General features: G+C 42.0%; 1 protein-coding gene across 14 annotated transcripts in view; it reads right to left on the bottom strand.

The window, feature by feature from the left end:
* ADAM22 (ADAM metallopeptidase domain 22) overlaps positions 1 to 22,730 on the bottom strand; it is a 128,343-nt gene that overhangs the window by 91,701 nt on the left and 13,912 nt on the right. For 13 of the 14 annotated variants that reach the window (XM_073003134.2, XM_073003135.2, XM_073003136.2 and 10 more), the window contains exon 3: positions 15,343 to 15,419. In XM_073003134.2, the coding sequence (XP_072859235.2) occupies positions 15,343 to 15,419 (77 nt within the window). Of the gene's footprint in view, positions 1 to 15,342; positions 15,420 to 16,079; positions 16,191 to 22,730 lie in introns of those variants that run through there. The other variant, XM_073003148.2, reaches the window with a different exon arrangement.

The raw sequence follows: 22,730 nt of genomic DNA, 5'->3' as shown, positions 1-22,730 counted from the left end.
GTGGGGAAGCCCCAGGAGTCCTCTGAGGGCGGCGATCGCAGCGGTGTGGGACCCCCGGGGGGTCTTCAATGGTGGCGGGGAAGCCCTGGGAGGCCTCCGAAGGCGGCGGGGGGCCCCTGGGAGACTTCAGACTGGTAAGGTGCTCCTTTTTTCTTTAAAAAAATTGTTCTGGGTGGGGTTTGGAGAGTAGTTTTGGGGTGGGGTTATGTTTCTGTGTTGTTTTGTTTTTTTGGAGGGTTTTTTTTTTTGCAGTCCCAGTGTGGGACTTGCTCCAATATTTATTTTTGGATTTCTTTCTTTCTGATTGATTGATTGATTGATTGATTGACTGATTGATTGACTGATTGATTGACTGATTGATTGACTGATTGATTGATTGACTGACTGATTGACTGACTGATTGACTGACTGATTGACTGATTGATTGATTGATTGATTGATTGATTGATTGATTGATTGATTGATTGATTGATTGATTGATTGATTGATTGATTGATTGATTGATTGATTGATTGATTGCAGTCCCAGCATGGGATATGTTCTGTTTATTTTTCTCTCTCTCTTTTTTTGTTTTTTTTTTCCCCTTCAGCCGGAACAGATTAATCGGTTTTCAATGCATTCCTATGGGAAATTTTGCTTCTACTTACAAACGTTTCAACTAACGAACATCTTCTGGGACGGATTAAGTTCGTAAGTAGAGGTTCCACTGTGTTAGGCATACTAAGGCAATTGACTCAAGCAGCATACTGTATAACATGGAGGCAGCTGATATTGGGGCAGGCAGCCCCCACAGCACCCTCCAGAGTCCTCCACCTTCCCCCTCTGTTGGAGGCCACCGTTGTATGTGCTGGCAGACTTTCCATGCCTGGGCTCCTTATGCTAACAAACTGCTACTAGAGGCGATGGCCAACACTGTCCTGTTGCCTCTGTTCAACTGCAAGTCCACGTTATTTCTAAACACAAAATGGAGAAGAGTCCCCTTTCACTTTTTGACCACAGATCCCAAAGATGTGAAAGGCCTCTATTTGAAACACTACAAAGCAGGGCTTTGGAAAGTTACTTTTTTGGCCCACAGATCCAGAATCCCATATATAACACAGCCACCATCGGTCATGCTGGACAGTGAATTCTGGGCATGGTAAGCCCAAAAATTAGCTTTCTCAAGGTCTGCTAAAAGCCCCTGAGAATAACTCCAGGGAGGAAGACGTGCCAGTGTTTTCATTCAGCTTCATGTCCATTTTGGTTCCACCTGTTCTCTATTCCTCTGCAGATGGCACAAGGAGGGAGAACCCTCTTTTTTCTTGCTTCTCTAAGGACCCAAGCACCACCTTTAACTTGAACTAGCAAGCCTATTCTACCATACGTTTTCATTGACCAGAGCTCACCAAGTACTCACAATAAATATACAGTATTCCTCTTTTTTGATCCAGACCTTGGGTTGCTCTGCTGCAACATGAATACCACTCCAGGAATGTGTCCCTCCCCATTCACTGCTAGCCTTTATTTCTTGTGAACTTAATTGAGACACAGAGTAGTGCTTCTAAGCGCTGGCTGCGGCAACATGAAATGGAGAGAGAAGCCAGAGTGCGCAGACTTAGCAAAACAATAATCAATCATACTTTCTTGAGCCAAAGGCTTTTAGACCATCATCCAGACAGCACTATTAAATATTTATGCAGACTGAAAGACAAATGGCTCTTTTTTCCCTTTTGTCTTTCTGTTTTTTCCTGGAAATAGCTTCTATCTATGATAAATCATAGCATTTAGATATCATTTTCACTACTTTTATTCACTTTTCAGGCACCGATCAGCATTTTAATGCATTTTCCCCTAGGCTTACCCTCCCAAAAAGTTGTAAGAGATTATTAACTTCTTCAAAAGCTGTGATAATTAAACCCCTATGGGTGAAGCCGTTTTGGACTCTCCTGTGTTGTTGCAATAGAAGATATAAGAAAGAAAAGACAAATGAAAAGGTTTTTCTTTTAACCTCTTAGATTGACCATCACGTATCTCAAAAAGCAATCTCTACTAAAGCTCCACCAATGAACGTAAGTTTTAATGAACAACGCAAAACCATTTACAAGCATGTGATTAAGCAGCTAGAATTATTTCACTGGCTGATATCCCCGATTTAAAATACTAAGCTGGCAAGGCAGATAACCATGGGGCAATGGTTCAGATTCTATCAATGCTTAAGTGCAGCTTATCATAGCTTGATGCCATCCAGATGTAGTCAGCTGGAAGCAACACGGCCTGTGTCCGACACAGCTGGAGGGCAGCAGATAGCAGAAGATTAATCCAGACAATGTACCTAATACTATCAATCTTTCGCAACAGATAAAGAGCAAATGTTTTTCTAAGGGTAAGCATTCGTTTGTCCTTCTGAATCCGCAAGTGAAGTTCCAGAAACTGGCAAGCTAAGATCTTTCCTTCTGATCCAGTCTGGTCTGTTAATATTGGGGGAGGGGGCAAGCGTATTTGTTTTTCCTGTGCTCAGATTTTTCTAAGGGTGATTATACACTTTTGGGCATGGACCTGACATTTTAAGCTACTCAACAAAAATGTGGAAGAAAGCCCACTGGTGATCTAAATAAATTAAAAATATTACCTTTAATATATGAGGCTCTTTTCTTTCTCTTAGATTGGAGGTGGGCAACAAAAGCACAAAGATGTACCGTCTTTTTCTGTGTATAAGATGCCCCCATGTATAAGAAACCCATCACTTTTCTAATCCAAAATTAAGAAATCTAAGTGGGTCTTAGCAAGTGCAGGGGGAAAGGGATCAAAGTGCTGCAGGATCGCTTTGATCCCTGCTTTCCCCTCCACTTGTTTTGTTCTCTCCTCAGCTTATTTCCGTATATAAGATGACCCTTAATTTTTAGTTTAAAGATTTTTGACAAAAGTATAGTCCTATACATGGAAAAATACAGTATTTAGACTTCAGCACCCATAATCCCTTAGGCTTAGCTACAGTGGGGTCTTGACTTGAGAACTTAATCCGTATTGTAAGGCGGTTCTCAAGTCAAAAAGTCTGTAGGTCAAGTCTCCATTGACCTACAGTGCATTGAAAACCGATTAATCCCGTAACAGGCCGTTTTTGTTCCATTTTGGTTTTTTTCTGGTCTGTAAATCAATTCTCAGGCTGCAAGTCAAACCTAAATTTTGCGGCCAGAGAAGTCTGTAACTCAAAAAGTCTATAAGTCAAGCCGTCTGTAAGTCAAGGGTCCACTGTATACTGGTTGGGGCTAATGATATAGACCCCAAATAGCTTGGAAGCTAGAGTTGTCCACAATGGCTTGACAATCCATAAAATCCCCAATTAAATCATCCCCCATGGATGGCCAGCCAAGCAACCACAAACACCTCCCATGAAGGAGACTCCACCACCTTTCCTTGTCAAAACAACATGCATATGGCTTTTCAGCAGTCAATTAGATTGTGTTTTTCACTGTCACTTTGATTATTTTGGAATGAAGTCGACATGCATAATCAAGTTAGCCTACATGGCACTACCACAGCAAAGGTTGACCACACCTGTCTAGGATTGACCTCTGGCACATAGTGTTCACATGTGGAAGGTAACACATGGTTCCTCTATGTCAGGGTGGGCAACTCTGATAGGACTGTGTGTCCTATTTTTGCTTCCAGAACTTGCCACAGGTCATACCATGCTTACCAGCTGAATTTAATATTTGGGGGGAGGGAACCTTGGGGGATTGTGTCAAGCCCTTGAAACAAAACCTATAATTCACAGAGGCCTCTAGAAGCAGGAATAGTTCTCTCTAGAGGAAAACAACCTCTGTGTGTTGGCATTAGATCAAGAAAAAACGAGTTCTGGTATGCCTTCCAGTGCTCCAAAAATATCTATGCAGTCCATATTTTCCCCATTCCTCCTCTGTGTGTTGATGCTGCAGAAGGTTTTCATACAATTGAAGGGGTTGCACTGCTCCAAGGCAGGAGCTATATGGAGACAGCATCCTGTTCCCATCTGGTGGACACATGAGCATGCACAGAAGCCTGCCCTTGATGCCATTTTCAGAAATTGCAATATGCCACAGGATTGAAGCCTGCAGCCAGGAGCCTGAATCCCCTTTGTGTCTCCCAGGAGAAGAGCCAGCCAAGATCACAGGGAATGTGTGATGCTGCGGGGGTTGTGCTCCCTTCACTTGTCTTGGGCAAGCGGCATGATGCTAGAATGCTACTGAAAGGAGGGACTGGAAAACCACTTCTGAGCACTTTGCACCTAAGTAGTACTCAGGACTGATTTGGCTCCACACTTTTCCCCCAATAGATCAGATGATCCCTTAGACTAGTGGTTCCCAACCTGGGGTCCTCAGATGTTCTTGGTCAATGGCTCCCAAAAATTCTGGCCAACAAAGCTAATGGTGAAGAAGTTTTAGTTTATGAACATCTGGGGACCCAAAGTTTGGAAACACTGCCTTGGACAATGTTACAGAATCACAGAATAATAGAGTTGGAAGGGGCCTATAAGGCCATCAATTACAGGCCTGATCTCTGGGATAGAATTTATCTATCTATCTATCTATCTATCTATCTATCTATCTATCTATCTATCTATCTATCTATCTATCTATCTATCTATCTATCTATCTATCTATCTATCTATCTATCTATCTATCTATCTATCTATCTGTCTGTCTGTCTGTCTGTCTGTCTGTCTGTCTGTCTGTCTGTCTGTCTGTCTATTTATTTATTTATTTATTTAATTTATATCCCGCCCATCTGGTACATCATACCACTCTAGAAGCTCACTTTAATCTTCAAACGACATTACGTAGTTTCCCTCTGTCTACAGCTATCTTTCACAAAGTTTTTTTTTAAAGTCTTTCTCCTTTCTTCTCTTACTGACTGATCTATGCCTTTCACATAAATTTCTGCCTCCAAACCGGTGGATTCATAAGTCCATGCAACAGAAGAAATTGTGACAGGTTACTGTCTGGCATACACGTTCCTATAATACTCAATTTTATTCTCTGTTTCTTACTCTGTCATTGTCGGATTCCAAAGGATCTCCTGTATGGAGAATTAGTGCAGGGAAAGCGCCCCAGAGGGAGACCACAACTGCGATACAAGGACATCTGCAAGCGAGATCTGAAGGCCTTAGGAATAGACCTCAACAGATGGGAAACCTTGACATCTGAGCGTTCAGCCTGGAGGCAGGCGGTGCATCATGGCCTCTCTCAATTTGAAGAGACCCTTGCCCAGCAGGCCGAGGCAAAGAGGAAGTCACAAAAGCAGCAAAACCAGGGAGCCGGACAGGGGACAGACTGGATCTGTCTTCGGTGTGGAAGGGACTGTCACTCTCGAATTGGCCTTCTCAGCCACACTAGACGCTGTTCCAAGTCCTCCATACAGAGCACGTTACCATAGTCTTTCGAGACTGAAGGATGCCTAACTAACTAACTAACTAACTCTGTCATGATGGTCTTGGGCAGATAAATGTTAAGTCATGAAGGAGAGGTACAGTAATATGATTAGTCTTGTTCTAATTTTCTGAAAGGCAGTCAACAAAGAAGGTGGAGCATGCATGTTTTCTCCTGCTCCAGAGAGCAGGGCCTGAAACAACAAACTGCGAGAAAGGACGTTCTGATGGCAAAGGCTATTTCACACTAGAAAGGTCTGCACTATCTACTATGTGACTTGGGCTGCATTCCAAGAATACCTGGAAAGCCACATTCTGTCCAGCATGTTGTAAATGACAAGGGTGGGCAATGTGATAACCATGAGGTGGGTTGGCTTGTAACTCCCATAATACCCTACCAGCATGGCTAGTGGTGAGAGTCCAGTCCAAAGCATCTGGAGAGCACCAGGATGGCTATGATGGTGCACCACTAAAATTAAACTATAAAAGGATTGTTTGTATGTATGTGCTCAAGTGAACTTGACTCAACAAACACAAAAAGAACATTTTAACACACAGGGTATTGCATCAAATGTCAGTACTGGTTTCTCTTCTGGAACAGAATAAAAAGAAGAACAGAATGGGGTCACCAGATAAATTTGTTTCCAATGTTGTTTGGGCATTTATTTTCGATGCAGAACAGTGCTATTGCCACAAACCACCTTTATAGAAATAATATTCAGGCTCATTCGGCAACAGTCGGATTCATTCAATACTTTCAGAGGGAGGGAATTACGCCTTGCCAATAGTCTCTTACTCCAAATGAGTAATGCTAAAACACGTATTCTCTTGTTTATCCGGCTGCACTGTGTTGAGGATCTTAAATGACAACCATAGCCTCCAGGCTGTTTGGAGCCTACACCATCCATTAGCTCCAGCCATTACAGCTAAGCTGGAGGATTATGGGTGCCGCAGTCAAAAACATATGTTGGGCTTTTGTTCCCCACTCCCAATCTTAAAGAAAGAAGAGATCTGATATATTAAAGGTACCTTTTTTTAAAGCTAGAATTATGGAACAAAACAAAAGGTTGTATCAGGACTGGGGAACATGTGGCCTTGCAAAAGGTGGTGAGCTACAGCTCCCATTATTCCTCTCCAGTGGCTGTCCTAGTAGGGTTTGATGAGAGCTACAATCTGACATTTGGAGGGCCACAGGTTTGCCACACCAAGATTTAAATGACAGCATGTGCCACATTTTAAGTATTCCAAGGAAAGAAACAACATTCACTTTGCATTAATCAAAGGCAGAGTTAGGTACAGTGGTGCCTCGCTTAACGATGATAATCCGTTCCAGGAAAGTTGCAGTTAAGCGAAAACATCATAAAGTGAAAAAAAAAACCATTGAAACGCATTGAAACCCGTTCAATGCGTTCCAATGGGGTAAAAACTCACCGTCCAGCAAAGATCTTCCATACGGCAGCCATTTTCACTGCCTGTATAGCGAGGAATCCGTCCCTAAACACAGGAATCCATCCCTAAATCACCCGGCGGCCATTTTGAAATCACCGATCAGCTGTTCAAAAAACATCATTTTGTGAAGAATTGGTTCCCGAAGCAGAGAACCGATCATCACAAAGCGAAATTCCCCCATTCAGACCATTGTCGTTAAGCAGATTCATCGTAATGCAGGGCAATTGTAAGGCGAGGCACCACTGTACTCAATTTACCAACCTTGGAAGGATGGAAATTTGAGTCAACCTCAAGCCGGCTAGTTGAACCCAGGCTTGGACTCAGTTTGTGAGCTGAGTCTTCGCTGCAGTACTGTAGCTTAGCTACTGAGTCATGAAACCTCTTGCTTAATTAAGCAGTTGTTGCTATTAGTTATGAGAAAGAGCTAATGTCACTTCAGTTGCTCTTGTATAACAACCCACTGACCTAAGTTAACGTTTTAATGTTAAAGAGGATTCCAGCATCTGTGGGAAAAGAAAGCCCTCTTCCAAGATTTATATCAGTACAGTGGTGCCTTGACTTATGAACTTAATTGGCTCCAGAACGCCGGTTGTAATTCAAAATGGTTGTAAGTCGAAGCACTATTTCCCATAGGAATGCAGTGAAATGCAATTAATCTGTTCTGGCAAAAGAAAAAAAATCACAAAAACCCCCCAAACACTTCAAGTCCCATCGGAAACATTATTAATTCATTCCAACCAAAGGGGGGGGGGAGAAAAAAAGCAAACAAACAGTGCAAGACCCTTCGGAAATGCAAAAAAAGCAAAGCAGAAAGCAAACAAACCGTGCAAGACCCTTCGGAAATGCAAACAAAGCAAAGCAAGAAGCAAACAAACGCTCCAAGACACATTGGAAATGGGAAAGAAAAAAACCAAAAAGCAAACAAACCTTGCATGACCCATTGGAAATGGGAGGGGACAAAAAAAAGCAAACAAACCTTGCAAGACCCATCGGAAATGGGGGGACCAAAAGCAAACAAACCTCACAAAACCCATCAGAAATGGGGGGGGGACCTTACCAGGCAGTCCGAAGCCTCTTCCAATCACACTCACTCTAACCATTGGGGCGAAAGAGTTACAAAGAAGCAGCCTCTTCGCCTACCAATGGTTAGCAATTTGAATTCCCCGCCTTTCCCCCCACCTTTTTCTGTTCATAACTGGAAGCTCTGGCCGCAAGTTGAAGCAAAATTTTGCAGCTGGAGCTAGTCGTAACTCGAAATGGTCGTATGTCGGGACATTCATAAGTCGAGGCACCACTGTAGTTCATAAGTCTGGCGCTGAGAGATTGTGCACAGAGAAGTTGCAGAATGTGATTCTGAATCAGCACCACAGAAAGAACTAACACGCTCCCTGCTACCTGACCAACAAGAAGTCAAAAAGATTGGCTACAGGCCAGGGTTTTACTTCCTGTGGATGAAATAACAGTGGTGACCTACAATCAAGGACAGTCGTACCCTCAGGCACAATGAGGCAGCTGATCTGGAGTCCTCTTGTTTGCTACGGGCAAAAATCTGGTAGCAATTTAATTCATGACTGTATTCTTACTGCTACAGAAGGTACTTGTAGAATTCCTGATTCAAAAGTCTACTTTTTTGGCATTTGTATCCATTGATTTGAGTCCTAGCCTCTACAGGAGCAGAAGACAAGCTTGTTTCATGTGACAACTCCTCAGATGACTAAACGGGATTATTATATCAGTTCTCAATCAGTCTAAATGGTTGCTTTGTATGAGAACAATTAATACTTTATACAGGATCAAACTTACTCTCATACAAATTGAAAGCAATTAGCTTAATTTCCTTTTCCTTTAAAACCTCCCAGATTTCAAACTTCCCATGAACTTATTCTAAAAGACGGATTCCAGGAAAAAAAACTCTAAACAGACAAATGATGGGATGGGGCATTTTATTATGTTCTAACAGCACATGCAACTCCCTTTCAAGTTTATGCCTATCAATTACTAGTTCTTTTCCAATTATTAAGGAATTCCCTGATGATGTAAGGCAAAAGCTCTGTTCAGGCATGGCCCTCACACCACTGAGGGAGGGAGGAGATTGTAGCCTGATCTTGCCTCTTACATCAGACCTATTTCATCATTCTCATCACCCTTTAAGCCAACGGCACCCAGCCTTGGGTCCCAGATTCCCATGCATGCTAGTTTCACCACTAGATGCGGTGGAAATTTGGGGCAGGAGGAAGAGTTCTTTGTTATTCTAAATGAGGCTTGGAGGTTTGGGTGTGATCTCTGTGGTGTGAGTGACTTTTCTATTGCACACCTTGCTTGCGGGGGTCAGTGGGACCGTCACCGGTTCATGCATTTGATATTCTCTGAGATTTAAAAAAAAAACTGTTTCTAGGCAGAGCAACAGTCTTATATGGTACCTTTAACTTGAAAAAAAAATCATAGTAAAACGAGGATGGTTGGGTGTTTGACTGAAGCGGTCTCACCCCAGAACTTTTCCCCTCTGTCCTGCCCTCACGCCTTGTCAATCACCCCCACTCTCTGGCTCGAGGCCACGGGCTTTCCTTCAGTGACGTCAAGGACTCATCTTCCCCCCCCTTTCCCCCAGTGATGTCTCTGCTCTTTCCAGGGCTTTCTCTCTCTCACCCACACACCACCTCCGACAGCTCAGTGTGATGTGGGAAGGGAGGCAGCTAATTGCACCCCCTCTCCCCCCCCGCTTGTTGCTGGTCACCTGGCCCCTCCTCCTTCATTTATCTCAGGCCAGCAAACCGTTCTACGAAGCAATAGTACATTTATGAATCGATTCTATAGAACTGGTGTGAACCAGCTGAATCCCACCTCTGCCTGTCCCACAAATCTCAACTTTGATTTCTTTTAAACTGGCACAAAGGAACTTTTTAGCTAAATTCCCAACACCCAAGAGGGATAGGGAATGCTTGAACCTTCCTCTGTTCAAGACAATAATTGTCTATACTAAGAGAGGGATGATGGGATTTGCAGGGCAAAACATTTGTAAGGCCAAAGTTCCCCACCCTTGTTTTGCAACATTAGAAAGATTAAGCACCACTGCTTAGTTCTGACAAATCAGAATTTTACTGGCAATATGCCAGTGGCATTTCATCATCCTGCATTTACTGTAATATCTCTAGTCCAGAGAACAACTTCTAGATTTGCTAGAGGTCCACCAATATTTACATCATCCCTTGGATTTAAGCCTGGATCTCTTAAAATATTCATGATTTGTATCCAGGTCTGATGGAGCTTGTCTTAAAAGAACACAAAGCAATAATATCATCTGAAAATCCATACAATTTCTAAAATAAACAATTTGCCTTAAGTTGCAGGATATTTTATTATTCCATAACACAGACCCTGGCAAATAAAAATAAGAAACTACATCCAGATGTTATGTTGTTGCTTGCAAATATGTGTTTCAAAGGTATGTTGCAATTTTCCATTTGTACTAATAATTTGAAAGATGAAATGTGACTCCCTCAAATAAAAGAAAAATTGCTTTTCAACCACAGTGAAGTCATCACACTGAAAAAAGTGCCAATATTCTTCTCATACGCAGTAACCATGGAAACTGATCTGGTTAATCTAGGAACAACTCTTCCTGCTACATTTAAATACCATTTGAAGTTAAATGTCACTTTAAAAAAAATAACAACAGCAAGCTGTGTTTGTTCTTTTTCATTTAATTACATCATCACACCTAGGCTCCAAAGCAATTTAAAATAGAAATTTGGGGCAGAATCCTCCTTGCTTGATCTGATCAAACAACAGTCTGTTGGACCTTATACAGCATTTCCCTGATCATTGAAATGAGACAACCAAAATTGCTGGCTGACAAACCTGTATGAAGGGAAGATCATGAGTGAGTGTGTGAATAGGACTTCCTGCTGGTCTGAGGGAAAAGCTAGCCAAATAAAAAGGAGCCCCAGCCAAGTAGAGGTGAAGAGACACCTGAGGCCTGCCAGCAGTGGTGTTAACTAGCAGACCTTACCAGAATTCCAGGTGGGTGCTGCGTATACCTGCTCTGAGATCAAGATGGACACAACCTGGGCATGAGTATTGGTTCCATCTTACAAGACAGCATTGCTTTGTCCAAGATGTAGTGCAAGCGGAGGCAGAGATTTCTCGTCCAGTTCTTGAGTTCTTGGAAACCATGGCTTTCTTGGACATGACCCAACATGTTAACAGCCCCACACATGTGGACGGTCATATGCTAGACCTGGTATTCTCCACTGAGCAGAGCGAGTGTGGTCTGATGGTGACTGACCTTGTTTCAGTTCCCTTGTCATGGTCAGATCACTACCTAATAAAATGTAATCTCTCAGTGGCTCTCCCTCCCCGCAGGAGCATGGACCTACGTATTGCAATGGTCCACCCTTGAAAGTTACTGGATCCATCAAGATTCCAGGACACCATGAGAGGGATTCCAGCTGATCTGTCTGGCGCTCCTGTCGAGGCTCTGGTGGACGGCTGGCTTGCTGCCACCACTAGGGCTGTAGACACGATCGCTCCTAAACACCCTCTCCGGCACAGAGCTCAGCCAGGGTCCTGGTTTAACCAGGAGCTGCGAGCTATGAGGCGAAATAGGAGATGGCTAGAGTGCAATTGGAGAGATGAACCGACGGATTATAATAAGAAAGCTGTCAGGATCGCGACTAACCACTACTTTGCTAAGGTGAGGGCTGCTAGATGATCACACTTCGTTAATCAGATAAGCAAAGCTTCAAATCAGCAGGTATAACTCTTCCGTATAGTTTGCGATCTATTCGGAATTGGTCTGGGTGATGGACCTCCCACTAATATCTCACCTGACCAATTCGCAGAATTTTTTAAATCTAAAGTAGAGGCCATCCGCTGGGAGCTCTCTCCTTTTTAAAATACAATGGATCGAGCAGAGATGTCCAGCGCTCTGCCTTGCCCGGTGAGGTTTGAAGCCTTTCAGCCTGTGATGCCAGATATGGTGGACAAAGAGCTTGACCACTTCCTCTCTTGACCCTTGCCGTTCTGTCCCTTCAACACTATCTGGAGGCTTTACTGCGATGGATGCAGAAGAATGGGCTGAGGCAAGACAGAGGTCATGAGGGTGGGTGGCCCTTCCATTGGTGGTTTGGGAAACTCCATCTCTTTTTTCAGGGTGACTCTCAATGCGAAGAGTGAGGTTTGCAGCTTGGGAGTATATCTGGATCCAGCGCTTACCATGGAAACCCAGGTGGCGTCAGTAGTCTGCTCTGCCTATTTCCATCTGTGGCGGATTGCCCAGCTGCGTCCCTATCTTGATGGCGGGGCCCTCGCCACTCTGGTCCATCTCGAGATTAGACCACTGTAATGAGCTCTACATGAGGCTACCTTTGAGATTGCTCATGCTGGAGAGACAATCCATCCATTAGGGCTGAAACCAGGCAGAGAAATCCTGTGTCGCTTGTTCAAGGTTCCAAAGCAGGGCAATCTCCTCCTCCCATATCAGCCCCATGAGATATAGCCCATAATATTTGGAAATTTCCCTGCTACTCACCACAGAAGCTCACAGAGGGACAGGTGGGACTATAGAAAGAAGGCAGGAGAAGCAAAAGACCCACTGGGCGAGCTTCACTCCTGGCCCTGCACTAGATGCCCCCCATAGAACTATCATGTCTAGAATGTAGAAAGCATTCTTTCAAAAAAAAAAAAAAGCATTTTTGTGACAAGAACGTAACAGATTAACTATAGCCCTATCCTGGGTAGGATTAATCTGAACATGGGAGAAAAATAAGCAGGCTAGCCTTGCTCCCTCTGTCATCACTCTCTTCACATGGAAGATGCTAATCTGAAGAGGTTATCATTCTGTACACTGTGTCACAACAAACTTCTCTATGTGATGGCAGTGGCAGGACTTGGAAAAATTACTCTTGCCCATGCTGGTCCAAGGGACTTTGGGAGTTACAGTCCAAAAAATAAACCTTTTCTACACTGTATAACCTGCTCTTGGTTATTTTCACACAAGCTATTGAATGTCTCTGGACAAATTTTAAAATATGTTTTTAATTTACAGTTCACGCGGCATGTCAACATAAATGTTACAGGCTCCTTGCCAAAAAAAAATTAAGACAAGAGTTTATTAGCTGGACTACTAATTAAAAGCACAACATTAAAATTAAAATTCGAGCTCTTGGCTCTGTGTTCTGGGTACTTTGGATTATTTTGCAACAGTAGATGCTGATTGGATTGTCTTCCGTCAGCATCACAATGCAGTCATCTCAGTCTCTTTGGATGAACTTGTTGCTTGTTTCCAACAAAGCCAAGTTACTCTGGATTCCAGATGCACTGGACAGCCAGTGAAGCCGTAGCCTGATTGAAACCCCTTGCTCGTATCTGTTTCATTTCCAAATGGAAGGGCCCCTCCTTTTGTAATAATACGTAGCTGCACATAACGACAACTGGCTTCACATTGCACACTAATCCAGAGACATCTAGAAATGGACTATCTCACCTGCTTAAGCCATGTCTAATTCCATTTACAGTAAGGTATCTGGTCCTCGCTCAACTTTGCATATGGGTTACATTAAACTCAGAAAACACATGTTGTTCAAAGGAAAGGCAACCTTCTCTACTAGAGGAAGGGAGATATTTTTACATTTTTGTAACCAATGGATATGTCAGTGCACACCTAGGAAAGACTGGGATTTCATCCTTTGCCAAGAGAATGCAGAAATGATTAGATGTATATGGCACAATGGAACAGCAATTGTTTTGAAATTTGATGGTGAAGAAGGAAACATAGATAGTTTGTGACCAGAGAAGGGGGGTGTCTCCCTGAAATTCTGAGGTGAGGTGCTACTCTGTCCCAGTCTATGAGCCAACCCTCTTTATAAGTCTGCTATACTTCAAGGTTTCTTTCTCCAGGATTCACCAGGTGTAACAATCCATCCAAATGTCTTTGTTCCAGAAATATCTTCATTGCACGGTGCTTAAATAATGCTTTTAATCTGCCACTGTTGTTTAAATGCCATGATTTTTTAATTTTTTTTAATTTAGGAATTTATGTATATTAGTTTTCAACCTTCACAGAAACATCCTAACTTTACAGAACAACATTGGGGGAAAAATTTTTAAAAATCGGTAAAGGAATAGAGGGGTAAAATAAAAAAGCATTATTTTCTTGCAATTTTACTTTTTTAATAGCTTTATAATCACATTCTTGTAAAATATTTCAGAACAGGGAAAAGCCTAAACATACATAAAATAAAAATATCATGATAAATCTATTAATCATTCACTTTCTGTCTCCTATTCAATATAACCAATTATAAAGGATCATGGGTAGTATAGATCAAAATATATGAAGGTCCACATAGAATTTGTGAATGAATAATTTCTGTCTTAATGACAAATGTGGAATCCCAAAGGAGGAAACAGCAGTAGCATTTCCTTCATGGCTGTGACCTTCCTTCCATTCACGCTGTTTCCTTCCACAGAACAAGACAAGAGACTAGGGCAGTGGTTTCCAACTTTGGATCCCCAGATGTTCTTGGACTACTACTCCCAAAAACCTTGGCCAGCACAGCTGGTAGTGAAGGCTTCTGGGAAGCCTTCCCAAGAACATCTAAGGACCCAAGGTTGGGAACCACTGGACTAGGGGAAGAGTGGAAAAGAAGTAGACAATATCTCTATTTAAACAGTGAGGTAATCAAAGAGCTGATTCACAAGTAACACTAAACTACTGGTTTAGCAATACATGCCCAAACTAGAAAGAGCCCAAACAAAGCCTACAACTAGTTCTTTCCACTATCCTTCTCATATAAGCCCAAGACAAATACTTCACAGTTATTTTGTCCCACATTCAAACTGTCCTAGATTAATATTACATGGCTTGAAACATATTCCACCTAGTCCAACAGGCCAGCTTCATCAACCATGGTCTGTTGTTACAGCCTAAAAGGAACAGAAGGGCTCTTTAGGTGTTTACTGAATAAAGCTTGGCAAAACAGAACTTAATCTAAAAAGGAATAAGACTACAGCTTGGAAACGCTACTTTCTGGACAACCACATGCAGGGAAAGTGTAGTCTGGGAATGGGACACTTGTAAAGACCAAATATGAGATATACTTAGAATTCTTTCAACATGATTGTGAGCACAATAAAAGCCTAATTAATAAGCACTTCTTTCAGTAACACATTTAATTAAAACACGTACTTCAGACAAATTCAGGTTTAAATACCCCACAGCATTTGAGCACGAACTTCTAAAACATACATAACCTTTCAACTACACAAAGTCCTGGACTGCTCATTCCTTCTTAGCTATATTAGTCATTTCTGGCCAGCAAAATTTCTTTGTGTGAACTGCCTGGAATCAGCAGGCAATTTACCAAACAGAAAGAGCAAATGACAAGGCTGAGGTTGTATCAATTTACATCAAGAAGCAATACTGGAAATATCTAGACATACGGCATTTGGCACTAAAACAAAAAAACAAACAACAATCCCAATGTCAGTTAATATAATTATATACTCACTGATTTAATTCCATATCCAGGATGAAAGATGATCCAAAAGCATCTACCTGGAAGCTGGCTCGGGTAACATGGGTAGACTGCAAGTGAAAATAATTGAAGTGGGTTAGTCAGCATTAAACTGTCCCCAATGTTTTATTACATAGATATTACATGGAAATATACTTAGTGTCAGCACAAACACAGAGCAACACTTGTTAAATGGCAACTCCCGGCATTCCTTCAGTTAGTTATGTGCCGCCAAGTCAGAACTGATTTATAGCAACCTTACCTTTCAACGTAAGCGAGATATTTAAGTAGTTTTACCAGTTCTAACCCCCCCCCCCATTGTGTTTCTATGGCCAAGTGGGGATACAAACCCTGATCTCCAAAGTCCTGGTTCATCTAACCACTATGCCACACTGGATACCTCCCAGCATTCCTTATTGATGGCTATTCTAGGTAGGGGTGATGACAGCAGCAGTTCCACAATGGACAGTTGCAATCCACCCAACCTGGTTTCAAAGTAACTAAGAAGTGGCTATGTAGCTATTTCTAAAAAACAGGGTTACTTTTTAAAATATATATACTTATAACAGCAACTGACCACCAGAATCTAACTACTTTTCAAGCATGACTTCTCAGATTCTGAAACGCAAGACATCAGGAAAAGGTTATCGATCTGATTTCTAAGTCTTTGGTATTCTAGGTGTGGACTGAGGAACTGAAACCACCACTATTTTCATCAAAGCCTCTCCCACATTTTAAGTTGGCAGCACTCCTTCTTCCCCTTTCCACCATGATCTGGTAATTGGATCCCGAGAGATCAAGAGCAGCTGCAGCTGCCCCTTCCAAAAGGCGAAGAACCTTCTGCAGCATTTCTTCCTTTTAAAATACAAAGCGGGAGAAGCAAGAATCACAATTCTCCATGCAAAATCCAGTCTATCGCAATACTACGGACACACAAGGGCTTGATAACATAATACCAGGAATATCTTTAGAAATAATTAGAGAAGCAGGAAGTAAGAAGTAGGAGAGGGAGTGGAAACAATCCAACTTCAAAAGCTACTGCCTAGTTAATTACAACCGGAAATGCTTTCTGGCTGACCCTCATATATAAATTAGAGGGTAATTTGACCAAATGCAGCTGCTTTTCTTAATGGATTGTTAGTGGGAATCTCTCTGGAGGCCTCCAAGGAAAACATCCTCATTTTACTGAGAAAGCAGCATTACCCATTATGGCTTGCCAATTACACCAATGTCGGTTTTGGCATTCACAGCTGGGAAGCACTGGCCACTTAGGAACACAAATCAGAATAAAAACAGCAGAGGCTTGGAATCACATTTATTTTTTTGGATCATGCAGCCCTCGGAATCCCCCAGTCCAGCCAGAAATTCTGAGCGCTGTAGTCCAGAAAAGAACTTTTCCAAGCTGCGTTCTTTCCTTCAAACATTTTGTTTAGACCTTAATGTTGTTTCACCAAGAGAGAAAGAGAGCCTCAAGTACGAATACAACAGAAGTGAGGAGGAAACATTATGGAAGACCTGCTTAAGAAACAGACATAACCATAGACACCAGAGATGTGATTCCCTTCCACGAGGAGCAAGATTCACATTTGATATATGATGTTTTAATATATTTTACATTATGTCTACAAAGGATTCAAGGCATGACACCAAGCACTACTAACCCACAAGTGACTGTCATGCTTTGCCAAAATCTCAAGACATTGTTGTCTTAATTCCACCTTGGGATTCCTCCAGTCCAGCCTTTCACATGATGTACTCTGCATATAAGTTAAATAAGCCGGGGGACAATATACAGCCTTGTCGTACTCCTTTCCCAATTTTGAACCAATCAGTTGTTCCATATCCAGTTCTAACTGTTGCTTCCTGTCCCACATATAGATTTCTCAGGAGACAGATAAGGTGGTCAGCCACTCCCATTTCATTAAGAACTTGCCATTGTTTGCTGTGGTCCACACAGTCCAAGGCTTTTGAGTAGTCAGTGAAGCAGAAGTACAGTGGTGCCTCAACTTACCAACATCCCTACTTACGATCATTTTGAGTTACAACCAGCTCCAGCGGCAAAATTTTGCTTTTACTTGTGACCAGAGCTTCCACTTTTGAACAGAAAAAGGCGGGGAATTCAAATTTCTCGTAACTGTAGGTGGTGACAAGACTGCTTCTTTGTAGCTCTTTCACCCTAGCAGTTAGAGAGTGTGCGTCGGAGGAGGCTTGGGACTGCCTCATTTTGCGTGCGTGCGTGCGTGCGTGCGTGCGTGCGTGCGTGCGTGCGTGCGTGCGTGCGTGTGTTTACAGGGAGACTTCGGGCTGCCTGGTAAGGTACGGTGCTGTTTTCTGCTTTTTAAAAACTGTTCTGGGTGTTTTTGCAGCATGGTTTTGAGCTGGGGGGTTTATGTTTCTGTGCTGTGATGGGTCTTGGGGGGTTGTTTGTTTTTTGTTTTTCCCCCCATTTCCAATGGGTCTGGGGGGGTTGTTACTTTTTGGAGTAGTTTTTTCCCATTTCCGAAGGGGCTTGGGGGTTTTGTTTGTTGGTTTTTCACCCCATTTCTGATGGGCCTTGGGGGGTTTGGTTGCTTTGGGGGGGATTTCCCCACTTCCAATGGATCTCGAGGGTTTTTTTTGTTGTTTTTTTATTCCCTCCCCCATTTCCAATGCGTCTTGGGGATTTTGGTTGCTTTTTGGGAGGTTTTTCCCCATTTCCGATGGGTCTTGGGGGGTTGTTTGTTTTTTGGCTCCCCCAATTCCAATTGTCTTGGGGGTTGGTTGCTTTTGGGGGTTTTTCCCCATTTCCAATGGGTCCTGCATGCTTCCCTTAATTTTTCCTTTGTTTTCTTTGCATTTTCAACCTGCCCCGTTTGTTCTCTGTGCATTTCCGATCAGCTCAGTTTGTTTTCTGTGCATTTCCAATGGGTCTTGCATGCTTGATTGCTTTTCTTTTTTTCCCCCCTTCGGCTGGAAGGGATTAATCATATTTCCAATGAGTCTTGCATTTTTTTTGGTGTGTGTGTGTGTGATTTTTTTTCTTTGGGCGGAACGGATTAATTGCATTTTAATGCATTCCTATGGGAAATGGTGCTTCAACTTACGACCATTTCGAGTTACGTCCATCTTCTGGAATGGATTATGGTTGTAAGTCGAGGCACCACTGTACATGTTCTTCTGGAACTTTCTGGCTTTCTCCATAATCCAGCGCATGTTAGCAATTTGGTCTATAGCTCCTCTGCCCCTTTGAAATCCAGCTTGTACTTCTGGGAGTTCTCGGTCCACATACTCCTGAAGCCCACCTTGTAGGATTTTGAGCATAACCTTGGTAGTGTGTGAAATGAGTGCAATTGTACGGTAGTTGGAGCATTCTTTGACACTGCCCTTCTTTGGGATTGGGATGTAGACTGATCTTTTCTAATCCTCTGGCAACTGCTAAATTTTCCAAACTTGCTGGCTTATTGAGTGTAGCACCTTAACAGCGTCATCTTTTAAGATTTTATGTAGTTCAACTGGAATGTCATCACCTCCACTGGTCTTGTTGTTAGACATTTTCTAAGGCCCACTTGACTTCACTCTCCAGGATGTCTGGCTCAAGGTTAGCAACCACACTATCTAGGTTGTCCGGGACGTCCAGATCTTTTTTGGTATAATTCCTCTATGTATTCTTGCCACCTCTTAATGTCTTTTTATTATGTTAGGTCTCTACCATTTTTGTCCTTTATCATGTACCTCTTTGCACAAAAGCTTCCTTTAATATCTCCAATTTTCTTGAACAGATTTCTGGTTTTCCCCTTTCTATTATTTTCCTTTATTTCTTTGCACTGTTCATTTAAGAAAGCCCTCTTGTCTCTCCTTGCTATTCTTTTGAAATCTGCATTCAATTTTCTGTAACTTTCCCTATCTCCCTTGCATTTTGTTTCCCTTCTCTTTTCTGTTATTTGTAAGGCCTCGGTATCTCATGACATACCCAGGCAGTTTTCTGAAAAACTAACAAATTTATACAGAGAGAAATTCTCAGATTTAAATTCCAGTGAAACACATTTTTCTTTTCTTTTCTTCACATCACCCACATCGACATTTCACTCCTTAGCAGAAGTCTGGCCATCTCAAAACAACCAGAACTGTGCCACCTGGAGAACGGCAGGTGGCAGATAACCCTTCATATCATATATCAATCCTGGGGAAAAAGAGAGATGAAGAGAGAGTACCCATTTAACGTCTTTCTCTGAACAGCTTCCTGCAGCAAGCAGATTCTGTCCCTTGTTTAATTCCTTTTGAGCATCTTATACTACCATTATTTGTTCTAATATAATGGCATTTCATGTTGGTTTTCCTAGGAATGTAAAAGTGGGGGGGGGAGAATATGTTGAGGAATTGAAAGTCCAGCTGAGTTCTGAGAAGAAAGCAGTTGATATGTAAGAGTATAGCCCTTGCCTTTCACATCGTTAGGACCTAGATTGAAGAAACAACTGTCAAAGGGATCAGGCATCTTGGCAAAACAACCTTAAGGCAATTTTTCAGGAGAAGATACTTGAAGCACCAACATAAAGCAGTTATACAGGATCAGCTGGAAAGGGTCACAATAAATTGGCTGAGGTTATTTGTCTCTGAAGTAAACATAACTCCACTAAAGATAAGAAGGAAAGAAAAAGAACATTCTCTAGAAAACAGAAAGTGAATTATAAACAAACATAGAAGAGAATTTAAAATATTCAATTGTAGAAGTTGACTGAGAATTTACCATAAATGGGCTAGTAATGTTACAATTGTGAGGAGGGGAAAGCTCATTTCCAGATTAAGACTTCTTTAATACATTTTGCTCACATATACAATGTTGTTGTTGTAGACTTTAAATAGCTTTCTCTTGGCTTTTTATGACCTGCCAGTAGCCAACTGATAAACTACCACTAATACAATAAATTCAAAATGTTTTAACACTTAGTATTGAAAATAATTCTTAAAGAGGCTAGTAATTACCAGCATAAAACATAACAAGACAAGAATCAATAAAGCACACCAGTAAACAGCAGGTATGGGATTCCATGTCATGGAAAGATTTGGGTAACGGGACATGTTTTCAAATTACACTGAAAAGATATTATGGGGCATTCTTACATATAGTCAATAAATCTTCTCTTCCTCATTATTTCCTATTCTTCACACTCCAGTGCAACCTTCAATACAAAGGGACAACACACTACCAGAAGTCTTCCACTCTATGAGTCTTGTACAATGAATTCACAGACCAAATTTCCTCTTTCCACTTACACATCTTTGGACCTATCTTGATTATAGAGTTTCAGTCTGTAAGACAAGGGCTGTAGCTTTCACTTTATGAAGAGCAAAATATGTATCCTACAAAGATGGGTCACATGAGTCCAACTGGCATAGAATTTTGTATCCACAAATGCACCAGCAACTCGTAGCACAGAACATGACATGATCTGACCAGTTGGCTTCCATAAGTGAAATAGCAGCAGTTTGCACCAGCTGAAATATCTGCATTGATTTTACAGGCTACCTCTATCACAGTAGGGGAGCCCAGATGTCATTAAGTGCATTAATACATAAAGCAGGGACTTCCCTCTTCAGTCAGGGTCGCTCATGATGAACCATCCTGAGCTGTAAAAAGCATTTGGGTCATTGCCAACACATGAGTTAGTGTGTGTCTAGAAGAAGTCCCAAAATGCAAACACCCTTCCCTGAGCTACAGACCTCTATGCAAAGTAGTTCACTCCCTTTCCCACCACACTTGCACATTGTATGAAACAAGTCTTCATCCAAATACTGTAAATACTTCCTTTAGACAACAGCTCAAATGCCCCTATACCTCCTCTGGGATGAGTAGATACAAGAAAGGGATAGTGTTAGATGTCATCTGCACATTGGATGACTTCTGGATAACTTCTGCCTGTGGTTTTCATACACGTGTTTGAAGGACATAAAGAACAGGATAGATCCTTGTTTCATACCCACAAACAACAGCAATAGCAGTTTAGTAGGACAGAGATTTTCCAGCACCAACTTCTGAAATCATCCTCCTAGGAAGAAGCTGATCAAAACTGTTGTGATTTCCTTCAGTAAGCAAAAAGCAGAGTCCAATAAGCCAGTCCAAGGTCAGAAGCCAGAGAATCAGTCAGAACCAGCAGTAATAATGCTAGAGTCAAAGAATCACAAAGAGAAGTCCAGGTCTAGTCCAAGGATCAAGATAGCTCCAGGAAAAAGATAACAGTTATTGCCTGCATGGATTCATAATGGGAGCCTGCCTTATATGGGGAGTCCATGCCTTTACATTGCTCTCAGCTGGAGTCCTTAGCTAGGATCCTTCAGTAATTACATATTGGTCTCAGCTGAGCCCTTAACTGAAACACTACAATAACATCATGGTTTCTTAACCCAAATGAGACAGTCAGAAGGAGACCACTGCTAATGGTATCAAATACCACTGAAAGGACTAGGAGAATCAACACTTTGTCCACAGACATCCATGGAACCCCACCCCACCCCCCAATCTATTAATAAACCATTGAAAAGGTGGCCAGGGCAACTTCTGCCCTAAACCCAGACTCAGAACTGGGCTGGAATAAATTTAAACCATCAGCTACATCCAATAGCCAAGTATTAGCCATGCGCAGAGATAGTAAACAAGGCACTGGTTGGCAGTTGTCCTAAACCATTGGATATAAACTTATTTTGCCATGTGCGGTGCTCAAAAGGAGGCCTTACCAAGGCTTTATTTAGAGCAACAGGAGTCTCACCGTTGCTCCAGAAGACATGAATCATCTGCAGTGCCCTTTCAGATTTCATGAGCCAGGATTAATCATCAACATTATCATCTTGATACTGCAGAGCTAGAAGGGACCCTATGGATCATCAAGTCCAGACCTTGTCAAGGAGACCCAGTGGGGAATCCAACTCCCAATCTCTGACTCTTCAGCCAATACCTGAACTGCTGACTTTTCCAGATGGGCAAGAATCAAGAGACTATGTGGAAGACCTCAGTCTTCCAAATGGCTTGTCCACATCCTCAGGTTGCAGAAACTCTAGTCCCATCCAGCAATGACGCTTCTCAAAAATAATAGTATCTAAGTTGGCATGCATATGATTTTATCTGCAAAACATCTAGCAAGCCTAACCCCCGTATACATTTTTTTTGCTATTGCACAGCACAAAATCTCCATTAGATACAGCTTATACCATAAAATTCCAATCATCATTTTTTTAATAAAAGAAAATATATTATAGAGCTGGAGAAGGTAGACAGAAGGGTGCCTAACATTAACCAGATGTTGAAGCAATTTCTGTATGAAGGAAAGGGCATTTTGGTCTTTTTAGCTCAGAAAAAAAAAAATGATTAAGCAGGGAGATTTATGAAATTGTTCATAGTGCAGAGAGAGTGG

Source organism: Pogona vitticeps, chromosome 6 (assembly GCF_051106095.1).
Source record: "Pogona vitticeps strain Pit_001003342236 chromosome 6, PviZW2.1, whole genome shotgun sequence".
Taxonomy (NCBI): Eukaryota; Metazoa; Chordata; class Lepidosauria; order Squamata; family Agamidae; genus Pogona; species Pogona vitticeps.
This window is presented reverse-complemented; position numbering and strand designations above follow the sequence as displayed.